This window comes from Talaromyces amestolkiae (genome assembly GCF_001896365.1).
Source record: "Talaromyces amestolkiae strain CIB chromosome Unknown scaffold7.1, whole genome shotgun sequence".
Lineage (NCBI taxonomy): Eukaryota > Fungi > Ascomycota > Eurotiomycetes > Eurotiales > Trichocomaceae > Talaromyces > Talaromyces amestolkiae.
Window position 1 is genome coordinate 156,939 of NW_024468043.1, and position 15,155 is coordinate 172,093.

Sequence of the window (15,155 nt, forward strand, 5' to 3'; positions counted from 1 at the left end):
AAGAATGAATTTTACACAAATTTTATTTCAGTAAGGTTGTGGCTATGGACTGCCTACCTAATCCTTTGCGAGCGACATTGTTTCATCCTGCAATATTCTTGCCACCTTGGCGTTATACTCACAGCAATACAGCAGGGAGGCCACTGCGGACAAGATAGAGATAGTGAGCCCACGGATAGAGAGGCTCCTACAGGTACTACTAAATTACAATGATGACCGACGATGTAAGAGAGCAAAAGTCCGCATCGCATCGCCTTCCTAATGTGTAATAATCATCCGTAGAAAATCTCCTAAAAGCCGTAGTAATCCGACGCCAGCCATCTGCCTTAAGATTTTACCCTGTGTGTCGGGAACCGGAAGGTCTACCGGGAGGGCTACCGGACCGCGCTATTGAAGTCGGAGTGGAACCCCGGGTATTTTCTGGGGTTTGGGGTAAACATTTGAAGGATCGATACACTTTGACTTGATTTATATTTCCACCAATAGCGGTTTCAGCAGGCGTGGATTGTCATGTAGTTAAAGATTGAACGAAGTCTTAATTCAAAGTTTTTCGAAAAGTCAAGCTCATCTGACTCCTCGAATTTCAGGCACTGCGCAGAAAAATTTCAACGCCTTCGTCTGATGGGGTGTACTAATAGCAAAACTTTTTTGATATACCTCAACAGTCAATCTAAATCAAGGGTACAGTAAAAAATGACAACTGCCCGTCGTGTCGCCCAAATTATCCAGCTTCAGCCAGGTGCTGTTGAGGCATACAAAGTATGCCACGCTAACGTATGGCCGGAAGTGTTGCAGCAAATATATGATTGCAACATCCGTGATTGTCAGCTGAAATCAGAACGAAATATTAATGGAAATAATATCTGACATGTTTAGACTCTATCTTCTTCGACGGCGATGCCACCTTATTCGCAATCTACAAATACATAGGCGACGATTTCGAGGAGGACATGATGAAGATGAGAGCAAATCCGATCGTGAGGAAGTGGTGGAATATGACTGATAGCATGCAGGTATATCAAACCACTTATTTGAAGCTAACTGAAAGATCTCAAACAGCTGATGAACTTGTAGAAAAGCCTTGTTGATGGGGCAATCAACAGCGCAGACGGCCCTGGCTGGTGGAAGGACATTGAGGAGGTCTTTCACGCCGACTAGTCTTTCAGCCTCGACTAGTATCATCGGTTTTATAATAATAAAGAAACGATTTACAGTCTCCTACTGACAGTTCTAACAATTGAGGACGAGGCTCAGATCACTTTCATACGGGGAACATTCAAATAGAGACCAAATCCTGTCAAAATCATGGTGATAAGTGGGCTGTTATCTAATACAACTGTACCCATGGGAGGGTTGCCTGGCAGGCGGACGGTCGTAGGATACTCGCACTCGAACTTTACCGGGGACACCTTTATAAAGAGATTTTCAGGGCCTATTTAATGACTTCCATGTTCCTAGAGAATTCCGAATTACATGATTACAAACGTTCACTCCGGCACATTTTTCGGGATCTTCCAGACGTGGCGTATGTCATGGAAGAAGCATCGATTAATCCCGAGGATGCCGAAGCCCGCTAGCCGATGGGATTATCTGCGCCAACAAACACTGTGATCCAACTGTAAGCTGGTTGCATTAGTGCCTTCCGGGACCCAGCTACAAAAATCCAGGATAACATTTAATGGCACCACTACAGTAGATACATTCAATTTCCCGTGCTTTTAGTGTTGCATCAGCGGTAAACTCTTAACCCCTGGCATCAATTCCCTCTAGATTCTTGTAGACAGATTTAAAGACTAATTCCTAACTATAAGTACAACCCATGCATCGAGCCCATTCTGTTGAAATCAAACAGGTATTCTCTACATTCCGAATAACAGACTGACATCATCCTTATGTGTCTAGGCAGTGCGTGTAGAATTCCCGCGAAGGTTGTTCTGGAAGAAGCGAGTGATCGTGTCAAAAGGAATAAGACCAACGCGATCATACAGGTCGACGTGATTAGCCCCTGGCACTAAGATGAGCTGCTTGGGTTCCGCAGCTCGGTTGTATGCATCCTCACTCCACCCACGTGAATGTGCCTGTTCGCCCGCGATAAACAGCAATGGGCGTGGAGAAATCATCGTGTCGAGCTCCGCCAAGGGGTAGAAATTCATGAACTTCGAATTGCTAGTAAGCGTAGGGTGCGTTGTAAGATTCAGCGAAGAGCGTGGAGGCGTAAACTCTCCACGCGAAGTACGATAATAGTCGTAAAATTCGCGTGCAATTGGAGGGGAATCGGGCGTAAGGACTTCCACAGTACCACTGGTATACTGCACCTCTCCTCCTTCTGCCTCGATCCAGCGCTGCTGGGCAGCAGTTGCAATGACCTGCTTGCGCTGATCAAGATTCTGTGATAGCAGGATTCCGTTCCGCGTGGAGTTCCCCATGTCATACATGCTTGAAGTCACGATAGCCCGGATTCGCGGATCAATTTTCGCTGCGCTGAGCAAGAAGCTGCCACTGCCACACACGCCAAGAGCTCCAATGCGTCCACGGTCCACAAATTCCTGCAGGCCGAGATAGTCAACAGCTGCGCTGTAGTCTTCCGCGTAGAGGTCAGGTGAGACTGCATTCCGAAGCTCACCATCGCTAGCGCCCCAGAATGCGTGGTCAAGTGCTATGGTGACGAAGCCCTGTTCGGCCAGCTTTGTAGCGTATAGATTCGCGCTCTGCTCTTTCACTGCGCCCATCGGATGGCTAACAACGATAGCGGGGGCCTGGCTGGAGGTAAGGTTCTTAGGAGTGAAGAGGTTGGCGGCGATTGTCATCCGGTACTGATTCTTAAAAGTGATGGGTTGCAGCGTGACGAGATCACTGCGGTAGAAGTTATCGGCTCCATATGAGAGATTCTGAGCAGCTGTCAACGTAGCCAGCGCGACAATACCTCCTATGAACTTCATAATGCTGGTAATGTTATCGCCTGTGTGGTATACTGTTGCTGAGAGTCGAAGATGGCTCGTTTGGTCTGAGGAATCAACATGCGTTTTCCATCGACGAGATGGCTCTCTTTTATAGACGACTCAATCCCTGACGGAAAGGGTGGCGATCAATATCGTCATGGCAACTTTGGGCTTCATTCATACTTGGACCGTGATGAGATGTTTGCTCATCATCATATCAGAGTACATATCCAGCTGAGTCTATAGCGACCTTGGTACGACATATTTATGTGCCTGTCAGCTTATCGGCCTGTCGATCACGATGTGGGTTCTAGATTCCAGGATAGCTTATGCAAGTAGCTGACAGGAGACCAAAAACGAAGAAAACGGTCGTAGTGGCTGTGCTGGGTGTAAAGTTGCCTAGTTCCAGGCGCAAGCCGAGAGGACCGAGAGGACCGAGAGGCCGCTCAAGAGGTAATTGATGCAATTGGATTTCGCAAGTACCAACAAAAGAATGAGACACATGCAACGTTCTTATCATTATCGGAAAACTAATGAGACAAATTTATCCCCGCCACAAAGACGTACACAAAAAGATACCCACATACCTAGGATACGACTTAGAAAAATCCGCTTCGCCAGAGACTGGTGCAATGTTGACAAAAAGTGTAAGAATCGGTTGAAAGCAGCATATGAAAGAACAAGAAACAAAAACTCCCATGTCCTTTCCTCTATGTTGATGCGAGATCATGTAATTAATCAATGAGAATATGCGCAGTGTATACGTTGAGACTAAAAAGAACAAGACCGAAAGAATGCCTCATTTCTTCATCAGGAAGACAAATTCATCAATGATCAATCTCTTATGTTCGTGGTGGTGTTGGTGTCTGACTGTACTCGGACTCATCGCGACGATGGTGGTGGCGGTGGTGTTCGCGACTTGGATAGTTGAGCGTGCTAGGTATGCTAGCCTGTACAGCTTGCTGTTGTTGCTGTTGCTGAGCAATCACCTCTCGAGCATAAAACTCAACCAACATAGTCCCGTATGCTTCGAGCTCCTCAACAGGTACCGCCAGCCGGAAATCGTTGAGGAGAAGGAATTGAAGCTCAAGGTGATTGAGTTCGACAAGAGGAAGTCCTCCGACCTACGTTACAGTACAATCAGCCGTCGATCAGCGAGACGGAGCTATGTGGGAGGAGGATAGAAAACATACCTTGGCATAGCGGGAATTGGTGTAAAAGACGTCCGAGAAGAATTTACTAGCACAAGTGACACCTGCAATAACCAGCCGATGAATGTTGAAACTATCAACAACGAAAAAATTAGAAAAGTCGTCCTCCTCGTCCTCGTCCAGGTTCAAGGACGACGGGATAGGAGTCTCGGAGGATTTCAAGTCTTGTGCTGTAATGCCACTCGAAGACGGAGGCGTAACCACTGATGGGTAACCACTGAGCGACGACCCATGTGTCGCGGTGGACGCAGAATGAGATCGCGTTGATGTTGACTCTAATCTGTTTCTCTTCCGATGAACAGGTCGACTGTTCACCATCTCCGTCATTCGGTCAAAATAGACCAGCAAGCTGAGAAATACTTCGTAGGTTGTGGGACAATACTTGTGTATACGCGCAAGATAGTTGAGGATCGTTATCGAAGGCACGTTTTTGCCATGAAACGCAAGCACACTGCTCGCTTGCGCGCTCAGGTTGGCTGTACCGTCGGGGGGAGGAATATGGCGGTGAATATGTTCATGCTGCATGTCATTCGTCGCGGTTATTTTCGTCAATAAGCCCGCCACCATTTCAATGATGTCCGCCACGGGCATTGAGCTAATTTCATACTGGCGGGCGAGTTCAGCCGACCCCCGACCAGCAGCGCTTCTCGACTGCTGGGACTGCTCTAGGAATTCTTCGCTAGCAAAGCTTTGAATATGCGACAGGGAACGAACTTTGATTCGACTTGGGGAAGGCGGCTCGGAACTCCCCAATGATCTCGTTGACGGGTGTGTGGGATGGAGCTGTGGTGACGAAGGAGAGGGTATATTCGATGTTGCGGGCATGTGTGTTGGGCCGGCGGGGCCAGTGGAGGGTACAGTTGAGGCAGGCGCTTGATAATCTGTAGGGTAGTATCGCGGATTTGATGTTGACATCATGGAACCAGCGTTGCCGACTTCTCGGGAGGATGCTGGGATCATCGTGGTAAACGAGGCGTCAGGGGACTGTCGGTAAGGACGGTGGTAGTTGCTGCTGTGTGGTTGTTGGGGTATAGACTGTACGTATGCTGGTACATCATGCGACGGCGGCGATGAAGATGAATACGGAGGTGTATGCGATGCCACGGAAGAAGGAGCTGAGGGCGTGATGGTGGAAGATGTTGGAGAAGCTGTGTCTCTCGATTCAAACGAGGTGGACGAAGGATGATAAAAATTATGTTGTTGCGCTACTGAAGGATGCACGGGCGACGAGCGATAAGGTGATTCTGAGGAATTGGCGATGTGTTTTATCGTGGTGCTTCTTCCAAGCATGGTGATTCCGTCGCAAACAGACAGGTTGTTGAGCGTGATCCGACACCGTGGTTGGGCTAGTGATAGCAAAGCCCATATCAGTATTGGCCGCTAATGAACGATAAGAGAAACAAGTCGTGAGATAAGAGATTGCTGAGCGGTAGCGACGTGCCAGATGCTGATTCTTCTGTACCGAAGAAAACGCGGGGTTACGCAGCCCATGTAGCAAGTGTAAAATAAAAGCTGCTAGACACAGATGAGGAGGCAGAGAGCAGGGCGGGGACCTATCGAGGAGGGGGAAACAAGAATGCGGGATAGAAAACGCAACGAACGCCGGGCGTGGGATTGGTGAAAAGTCGTGGCAGCGAGGGACAGCGACCAAGCAAAGACAATTCCGAAGACACGCTGTCTGCAGAACTTGTAGTGGTTTGCGCCTTGCTGCTTTGCCACCTTGATCAGGTGTACACTCTCGTGAAGCCCAAGGATGAGGAGGGACAAGGGAAGGTAGTTGCCGGAATGAGAATTAGCGACTCGACTTACCTACGGGATTTAAGAGCCTTATGGCCTTATGGCCTGGGAGCCTGGGAGCCTTGCGGCAGATGGGCCAGACCAAGTCCGCAGCACAACAATAACGTCAGCTGTCTTTCACGATGAATGTCTAGCAGCAGGACCTGGCATCTCTTTCTTCGTTCTCTTTTCTGATTGTCGATTAATTGAGCGTCGAAACGCGGATCAGGGTGAAAATAATATTGTGCTCGTTTTATCGTCGATGAATCGCACGCTCGAAGGACTTGAAACCCGAATCCTCAATGTCGCCACGACGGACCCAGCAACCGGATAGACAGCGTCTTTGCGATGGTTCTGCAGACTTGCCGACAACGCTTCAATATGAACTGATAGATGCAATTTCGTAAGCAAGATAGACGGTTTGTCTATGTATGAATGTTCTGCAATCAATGTGCAGTAACAAAGTACGTCAGTTTAATCTGGCCCCGTAAGCTCGCGGTACAATTAAGTTATTCACAGCCGGGCAGCTAATGTATAGCTATGATAGATCAATGAAACTTTCGTTGGGCAATCCCAGCGAAAGGGGGAGATGATGTGCGTGCCCAATGCTCACCATTGACAACGTCAAATAGTTATATATATTGGCCCGTCCGGCGTGGTTAAAGCACGCGCGGAGCGACCAATTCCTTGACAGATGATCGAAGGCAATTGAAATAGAGCCAGACATCAACCATCGATGAAGAACTGAAATCCCGCGAGAAGAAATAAATTAGTTGATATGGCAAGCTGAAGACCCCAAGGACCGGCCAGACCTCCGACCTTAGATTGTACAAGTACATGGAAGCCATAGACTGCCTGGTTAAATACTGTAAATTACGGTATTGTGCACACACCGCCGGACGAATGGCGAGACACCAACGGAGCAGGTGGTGGAGGAACGCCTGTTGATTTATTACACCATTTCAGTCCTGGTAATCAACGGATGCAACTAACTAATACAACGACTGGCTTTCAATACTGACGTATATTGACCGCTTGGTACTAGTATACTTGGCTCTGATAAATAGCACAGATACAGGGCCGTGGCATTCTACCATTACCTAATTTACTACAGCACCCGTGAATCGTCGACTGACTTTGAGATTCATAACCAGTCCTTCTCTCGCAGCGTGGGCGCATTCAAACGAGAATGCGCTTATTGTGCTCGTTCATGTCGTGGCACTACCAATAGCCTACACGGTCTACCAGCGGTGAAGCAGGATGAGTGAAACAGAAAAGAGCTCGGTCAATGAAAGGTCTATGGCAACAAGTGTCATCTACTATCTGGCAGGTCCCGGCCCAGTATATCCATTGTCGGGCAAATATAGATGACGGATTGAGCCTTTGGCTGTGAGCACAACCATGCGAATCACACCACCCGAACTGCCGTCCCACTTGATAGCCTCACCCAGTGCGCTCTTGACAAAGTTGACTCCTTCCTCTTCGGTCATGCCCTCTCTCCAGTTCGCGTCACAGTATCCGTAAATGTAGGTAGATCCGGAGCCGCCAATAGCATAAGCTTGTTTGTGAAGTGAACCGCCGAGGGGAATCGAATAGACTTGGCCTCCGTGTCGTCGGTCGTAGCCAGCGATGATAATACCGGCGCTATTATTGACCATGAATTAGTCTCGTCTTCGATGTCACCTTGTTTGTAGCGGGTAAGGTATCGACTACTTACCTTAACTGATCCTTGTTGTCATAGCACAATTCCTGGAAAAGGGCAGCTGCTGTCTGTGTACTTGGCGGCTCGTCGTTCACAATACCGTACATGTTCAGATGATAAGAAACAATATCGGCGACTGCTTGCGTGTCGGCGGCTGAGCCGGATCGGCAGCACCAGATGGTGTCGTGGACTTGTGTAAGCTTATCGGTCACTCGGTTGGCGATGTATGCACCAGTAGTCGTTCGACTGTCCGCTCCGAGAATAACCCCGTCCTTGAAGTTGATTGCCATACTGAATTGCGACTACTGATTAGCTCTTTCGATCGAACGAGGATGGACATGATGGACAGAAGCTTACATCGAGGTTCCTAGGCTGTTGTCGGAGTTAGCCAACGTTTTATCCATGACTCCTGGTAGAGTAACAACTTACTTGACTTCGCCCTTCTTCAAGTGATTCATATCAACGTGAATGCCATCTACAAGAGCGTCAGTTCGTGATCTGTTATAGCTCCACCAGTTCCGACAGCTTGCTTACCTTCCCCTAGAGAGCCGCTCGCGTTCGAGATCATCTTGTATTATGTGCACAGTTGTTGATGAAATTTGAGAAGGATGGGGATACTAGAGAAGTCGTGCTTGATGATGACTTTGTGTTGAGAAGATAATCGAATGGACGTAATGGATGACAATATTGACAGGTCCGGTAGGCGTGAAGCTCTGAGGCAGCCAACAAGGCAAGCTTGTAGGGCGGTCAGCTGTCGGAGCTTCTTATTGGGCGTCAAACGGCGGAGCCGCTAGTATCTATTGAGACTGGTGTCGATAGAATTGCGTCTAACCGTAAATAGACTAGTACATCGTCATCTGTCAACGTCTCAGCGGTTGACTTAGATTCCATCTGCCTGTCGCAGTCTATCCCCTACTTCTTAAAGCAAAGCAAGAGCAATTGAGACTTTGCTCTATTCTTTCATACGTACCGTATATCTTTGTGCCGGAATATTATTGTTGGCCTACTCCCTACTGCTACTCCGCCGTTTGACCGCACCACGCGAGCCGAAGTACAACAATCGTACTCTCCGCGCAATGCTAAGCCTTAGATCGATGCCTACGTGAAGACCAACTAGCCTTACGGACGAACATTTCAGTCAATACCTTGCCCTATCATTAATCATTACTCTTCACGAGGTTCTAAACTGCCGACAAGTCGTGTGTCTCATCATAATGTCGGAATCACCTCCCCCACCACCCCAATGGAATATCTCAACCATGGCCGGCAACGCTATGCAGTTTCTGCGTCTCCCGATGCTGGCGTCATCGGGGCTAGCAGTTATTGCAAGCAGTTTACTGTATTTTAAACAAAAGTACGTCGTCATACCTCAATTGATAAGCTTTTATTCCTCTTGGTTTGCATATGGACTTTGACATTGACTCGTCTGTTGTCGCTAGTGAAATAATCTATCCTCGAACTGTACCAGTCGATTCCCGTACAAATGTTCCAAAGGCATCGTCCTTCGGTATATCAGACTATGAAGACCTTCAGATCCCGACTCCTGACGGCGAGTCCCTGAATGCTCTGTTTATCCGCCCGTCGAATAAGGACACCGCCCGGGACGTCACCATCCTAATGTTTCATGGAAATGCTGGCAATATCGGCCATCGAATACCAATAGCAAAAGTATTGACGAAGGCGCTGAGATGCAATGTGTTCATGCTTGAGTATCGTGGATACGGGCTGTCAACGGGGACGCCTGACGAAAGGGGACTGAATATCGATTCTCAAACAGCTCTCGATTACATACGAAACCGAGCAGAGACAAGAGACACAAAGATAATAGTCTACGGACAGAGTCTTGGCGGTGCGGTCGCGGTCAACCTCGTGGCCAGAAACTTAGAAAAGGATGTTATCTCAGGTCTCATCCTCGAGAACACGTTTCTATGCATTCGTAAACTTATCCCATCGTACGTGTCACGCTTCACTTCTTCTTTTTGCTTGTGATTCTAATCCTCCCAGGGTCTTCCCTCCTGCTCGTTATCTTGCACGCTTGTGTCACCAGTATTGGAGCAGCGAAGATGTGCTTCCGAAAATACAGAATATCCCCATTCTATTCCTGAGTGGTTTGAAAGATGAAATGATTCCGTACGTCTTCCATTTGAAACTCGATTCTAGAAATGACGTTCCTGACTAATGGCTTCAACGACAGTCCGTCGCATATGTCGCAACTGTTCGAATTATGCAAAGCCGAAACGAAAGTCTGGCGTGAGCTCCCCAATGGTGGTCACAATGACAGTGTCGCAGAGCCTAACTATTTCGATTATATCCGGGCATTCGTTGTAGACTATGTAATCGACTAAAGCAGTCGCATATTTGGCTTACACATGGTCTGCCCTTTTGCCATACACCTGTCTGGTGTTATATTCCTTTACACTTACTCAAAGATACCCCAGCTATATACAATTCAGACTCGAGCTTTGGAAATTGCGAGGAAGTGGGCTCCTCTAAATGATACTATTATCGCTTTTCATGACCTAATGCCTCCTAAGGAACACGGTATTTTCTTCGGTTTATATCTAAGTCTTATTGCTACGTTATTGGAGTCATACGGTAGAGATTTTGACTCATTATTCGTTGTGCTCGAATCTAGTTTTCCTCTGTATTCCTACTCTAGTGAACACCTAGAAATTATGATGGATCTGAAATCTGGTACCGTTATAGAGTTCATAGCGCTTTGAGGTCGCCTGTATATTACATATCTACATATTCGTACAAACTTCAAGCTCGATCAAAACGGAGCAATCGGCCTAGGAGAGAGTCTCTGTCTCACTGACTAGATCTTCAACCTTGAAGCCCTCGACATCACCACGAGTGAACATACGCAACAATTCGCCTTTGCGTCCACTACCTTCACCATCAAAGTCATAGAATCGCTGCACGCAACTAACCAGCCAGCTGGCTTCAGAAACCGAAACGCCGCTGTCCGGCATAACTTGTCCGTGCATAAGTACTAGTCCCTTCTCATCGGCCAGGTCGAGATGGTGTGTAATTGTTGTATGGGGTTGCGCATAAGAGCCGTGCAGTTTGTAAGCGGCCAGATGCGTGAAAACGATGGTGGAGGTATGTGTATTGGCTGTCTGAAGGGGCGACGCAGGTGATGCAGCAGGAGGGTGGAATCCCCATTGTAAGAAATGAATATCGGCACCACCTTCGACAGCAGCCGAGTCTTCTGATTGCGTGTTTTCGGGTCCTTGCCGTGGCAAAGGAAGAATAAACTGCGGATTCGACCGTGCCGCCGCCGCCATTCGTTGGTAAGTCTCTAGAGGAATAACCGCGCAGATCGACCGTGGATTGTTTGCATGTCGCAGTCTCCAAAGAGTCTCTATTTCTTTCGGTGGGAGAGTGAGGATCTTTTCGACGTTAAGAAAGGAGCCCAGAGGCTTGATGCCTGGTGTGTTAGGATCCGTGGCTGCTTTAGCAGCGGCAGCAATCTTAGATGTTGTCGAGTTTGCGGAAGTGGATGAAGCGGAGGAATCCGTAGAGACAGGTGATGCGCTACTTGGTAAAGCATCTGGTGATGGCTCAGGTGTTGCGACGGTGGATGCGTTGCGACGATATTCGGCAATCTTGTCTTTGTATGCTTCTTTCAGAGATTCTACCGACTGGTGTCCTTCCCTTCAGAGCAACAGAACAGATTCGTCAGCGTTCATCTCCTTTCATGGGTCAAAGGCTGTAGCATACTGCTTCGCTTTTTGATCTAGCTTGTGCTTGTATCTATCTATCACCTGCTGCGGGTCTCGATGGGTGGCCAGGAAGCGCACATCGTGCACCTGGGCCCATCTTCTTTGTTGGGGTTGATACAGTCTATTATGGCCTCTCGCCAGATGATGTAGCCGCGGAACCCGGATCGAGGCCATATTGCAAGTCGATGTTGGCCGTTGCGAAATGCTTCGAGATAATCAGAATCCGAGAGAATTATTTTGAGGTCGAAATCGGATTAGCGGCGGAACTGCTTAAAGCTCAGGCATGTAATGTTACAGTAGCAATACGGCTTGGCGTAAAATATCTTTCATCTTCGGATCGGAGGCGTGTGGAATATACACATAATTTCCAGATTTCAAAAAGTACCCTGTCAACATTGAAGCTTTCTGATTCTCTGAACCTATAATTACTGTAAGCTCTGGATTCGCCATGGCTTTATCCCCTGTTCAATGTCCCCTTATATTCGACGAAATGCCCCAAACCTCGCTCAATTCCGCCTACTATGATGCATGCGACGAAGTAGGTATCTTGGTCTGGCACGATTTTATGTTTGGATGTGGTAATTATCCGACATAGCCTTCATTACTGGGCTCAAAAAAACTGGAAGCAGTCGAGAATGTGATGCAGCTTCAACATCATTTAGCTATTGTGCTATACGCTAGCAACAATGAAGACTATCAAGTCCTGGACAAGCGGGATTGACGTACGAATTTCGTGACAAAGATCCTAGTAGTTGGTTGCGGACCGATTTCCCGTCACGTTTTATATATGATCACTTCGTACCTGCAGTAATCAAAGAATATTTCCCCCCATGGGCGTTTCAACAGCGAATCCGGCATTGGAGGCCTTCCCGCACCGCAAAATCATCAAATGCTTTATCGAGGATAGTAAGGATCTCTGTCCGCAATCCATGTTATTTACTTCCACAACAAAGCTGATGGACATGAAGGACGACTAGCCACCTATCTCGTGGAGATTCTTAGGGCTGCGACTGTTTTAGAGGTCAGTATTACTGTCGCCCATCTTTCTACTTTATGCCATTTGGCGGTTGAAAGAATAATCTGACCATGAATCATAGACCTACAACTATTTGACCCAAGTCGTCCAAGAAGAAACAACGATGTTTGGCCGTCGAGCTTGGCGGTGACAGTGGGGAGACGAACATCATTGTGGTGGAGCACTGCTTTGGCAACTGAACAACTGCTGGCCTACTATTTCCTGGGCTATAGCTGATTAATTTCTCCAACCGAAGCCTACATACTATGCTACGGCGAGGATTCTCTCCCCCATCGCAGTAGCAGTAAGCCGCAAACATCATGACTGGAGCGTTACACATGCGCCTCCTTCAAAGACAAGCAAGTTTGAATTATGGGTTGTGAGCAATTTTGGAGAAGAGCGTGAAGGCCTTGTCGAACTAAAGTTTATTTGTACTGTCATCGGGCTAGAGGTTCGAGACCGCATCGTGCGCGAGAAAGTCCGGCTGGCTTCGAATGGGACAATCAATATCCATCTGGATGCTGTTATTGATCATATCAAGTATTCGGAGCCGCATGTACTGGCAGCGCGTTTGTGGGTCGATGAACGCTTAGTAGCGAGAGATTTTGACTGCCCACAGCCACTCAAATACTTGATTTTCAGCAATAGGGGCATTGAAGTGCGCGAGATAAATCAAAATTTATCCACGCACATCAGTGAAGTTCGACGCCAAGTTGCCATCAGCACTCGAAAACCAGTCAGGTGCTTCGTATTCGAAGAGCGAGATGAAATAACAGTAAGTGACAGCGCAATTGATATTGTACCTGGCGATGATCAAATCGTGAAGATAGATGGTCTGAAGGTGAGTGAAATCTTGTTGAGTTGGAGATATATCGGACAATAGTTTCTGCCCAAAATAGAACGAACTAAACTTGTTTTATCCCCATGATGTTATAGTATCTTTTTGACTCAAATCAGATACTGCTATCCTGTGAACTCTACTATTTCATATCTACCTAGATACGGGGGATCCAGGACAATGCGCTGCGGTCATCGACGCAATCATACCAGATAAATGTAATTTACAGAATCAAGCTCTGAATCTGAAATAAATCGCGCTTATTCGTTATCATTTTCGACATACTTCATTATGGCTCSCGAGATTATTGACTTACGCGTTCCACAATGTATGAGTTACTTGCATAATAGTATGATCAATATTTACAGAATTCTATTCTCGGAAAAGATAGGCCTACAGATTACCAATGCCTGGGACAAGAATGTGCACGTTACGTATGAAGTCCCCATCAAGGGAGCGCTTCCGATGTACGAGCTTGCCCTAATTTCCTAGTTCGGTACGCTCATCTCGAAAAGACTAATAAAATAAAGCAAGAGGAATTTTCAGTCAAATACAAAAATGAAAACGAAATATAGCATCATGATAAATTCGCAGCGTTTCTGCTTGATCGAGATGCATCACGATTTGATTGTACATGCTCGAACAGTGGACGATTCATCCGTGAGCAAATGCAAAACTAGCAACAGTGAAAATTCTTCTCCATATAGAGATGTACAAGTTCGTGTCTACGTACGTCACTAATCTGATGTGCGAATTTTTTATGTTCTAAGGGGCTTGCGAATCCATGGAGTGCCTCTCTTCAGAAACTACACAGGAATGCGACATTCCTCACATCTCATTCAATGACATTCATAGGTCTATTCTTCTCTATGGTCAGGTAATCGGGACCTTCGACTAACTTGTGACATAATATCATAAACCAGATCTCTTTTGGAATCTGCTTTTAATCAATCTTCCTTCCTCATGTTCAGTTGTGGAATATCATCATATCTTTGTTTGTCAAAAGCTGGGGCTTGTTAATCTCCTAATATCTTTTCTTCTCCTCGCCGTTTACTTTTGGATCCGTACATATTAAAGAACTCATACTATTCGAATATGATTTTCAGAATTGTCATCGGCCTGATGGCCGTCGGGATTGCCTCTGCGCACATGGAAATGAGCTGGCCATATCCCCTACGCAGCAAATTCGATCCTCAATCAACTTCTCCCGACTATTCAATGACAGATCCATTGAAGACGGACGGTACATACTTCTATTTCCAGACATGAAACTCTTAAAACATATTTGACACCATGAATTATAACCAGGATCCAACTTTCCTTGCAAAGGCTACCAGACCAACACTCCATGGCGCTCGGTAACCACCTACACTGCTGGACAGAAGTACAATATCAGTCTGGCCGGCTCTGCTGTACATGGAGGAGGATCCTGTCAATTGTCGCTAAGCTACGACAACGGCACATCGTTCCACGTAATCCAATCGATGGAAGGCGGTTGCCCCTTGGAATCGACTTACGACTTCACTATGCCTAGTGACGCCGCTAATGGCGACGCCCTATTTGCTTGGACTTGGTTCAACTTCGAAGGAAACCGTGAAATGTACATGAACTGTGCCGACGTTACAATTACCGGTGGCAAGGGAAGCGCTGATGCTTTCGAGTCTGCATACCCCGAAATATTTGTAGCCGATGTTGGGAATGGCTGCAAGACTGTGGAAGAACAGGAGACCGTTTTTGCTCAGCCTGGAAACCAGGTCATTTACGGTGGGAGTGTATCGTCGTCCAGTCCTCCGTTCCCTTCTTGTTCATAAGTCACTCATTCGAGCGGCGATTGGCAGTATCCTTAGAATTAATTATTGATAATTTGATTGTTTATTGCCTATGCGTTGTGTTTATGCTGTGCATATTTGATTTCAAGTGGTTGCCCTTCGTCATTTGATCCATGT

General features: G+C 47.0%; 7 protein-coding genes across 7 annotated transcripts; 3 read left to right on the forward strand and 4 right to left on the reverse strand.

The window, feature by feature from the left end:
* Positions 1–693: 693 nt before the first annotated feature.
* BHQ10_004115 (uncharacterized protein) lies at positions 694–1,158 on the forward strand (the record flags this gene model as incomplete). Its single annotated transcript, XM_040876446.1, has 3 exons — positions 694–823; positions 877–1,013; positions 1,075–1,158. The coding sequence occupies 3 exons, from the start codon at positions 694–696 to the stop codon at positions 1,156–1,158; spliced, it is 351 nt and encodes a 116-aa protein (XP_040732619.1).
* Positions 1,159–1,898: 740 nt separating this feature from the next.
* On the reverse strand, positions 1,899–2,939 carry BHQ10_004116 (uncharacterized protein; the record flags this gene model as incomplete). Its single annotated transcript, XM_040876447.1, has 1 exon — positions 1,899–2,939. The coding sequence occupies one exon, from the start codon at positions 2,937–2,939 to the stop codon at positions 1,899–1,901; it is 1,041 nt and encodes a 346-aa protein (XP_040732620.1).
* Positions 2,940–3,781: 842 nt separating this feature from the next.
* On the reverse strand, positions 3,782–5,110 carry BHQ10_004117 (uncharacterized protein; the record flags this gene model as incomplete). The annotated part of the gene is made up of 2 exons (XM_040876448.1): positions 3,782–4,063; positions 4,133–5,110. The coding sequence occupies 2 exons, from the start codon at positions 5,108–5,110 to the stop codon at positions 3,782–3,784; spliced, it is 1,260 nt and encodes a 419-aa protein (XP_040732621.1).
* Positions 5,111–7,245: 2,135 nt separating this feature from the next.
* BHQ10_004118 (uncharacterized protein) lies at positions 7,246–8,196 on the reverse strand (the record flags this gene model as incomplete). Its single annotated transcript, XM_040876449.1, has 5 exons — positions 7,246–7,570; positions 7,644–7,930; positions 7,986–7,995; positions 8,058–8,103; positions 8,163–8,196. 5 exons carry the CDS (start codon positions 8,194–8,196, stop codon positions 7,246–7,248), a joined length of 702 nt encoding a protein of 233 aa, XP_040732622.1.
* A 646-nt stretch (positions 8,197–8,842) lies between these two features.
* BHQ10_004119 (uncharacterized protein) lies at positions 8,843–9,973 on the forward strand (the record flags this gene model as incomplete). The annotated part of the gene is made up of 4 exons (XM_040876450.1): positions 8,843–8,982; positions 9,068–9,580; positions 9,633–9,758; positions 9,823–9,973. 4 exons carry the CDS (start codon positions 8,843–8,845, stop codon positions 9,971–9,973), a joined length of 930 nt encoding a protein of 309 aa, XP_040732623.1.
* A 447-nt stretch (positions 9,974–10,420) lies between these two features.
* BHQ10_004120 (uncharacterized protein) lies at positions 10,421–11,530 on the reverse strand (the record flags this gene model as incomplete). The annotated part of the gene is made up of 2 exons (XM_040876452.1): positions 10,421–11,288; positions 11,355–11,530. 2 exons carry the CDS (start codon positions 11,528–11,530, stop codon positions 10,421–10,423), a joined length of 1,044 nt encoding a protein of 347 aa, XP_040732624.1.
* Positions 11,531–14,304: 2,774 nt separating this feature from the next.
* On the forward strand, positions 14,305–15,020 carry BHQ10_004121 (uncharacterized protein; the record flags this gene model as incomplete). Its single annotated transcript, XM_040876453.1, has 2 exons — positions 14,305–14,452; positions 14,518–15,020. 2 exons carry the CDS (start codon positions 14,305–14,307, stop codon positions 15,018–15,020), a joined length of 651 nt encoding a protein of 216 aa, XP_040732625.1.
* Positions 15,021–15,155: the final 135 nt, after the last annotated feature.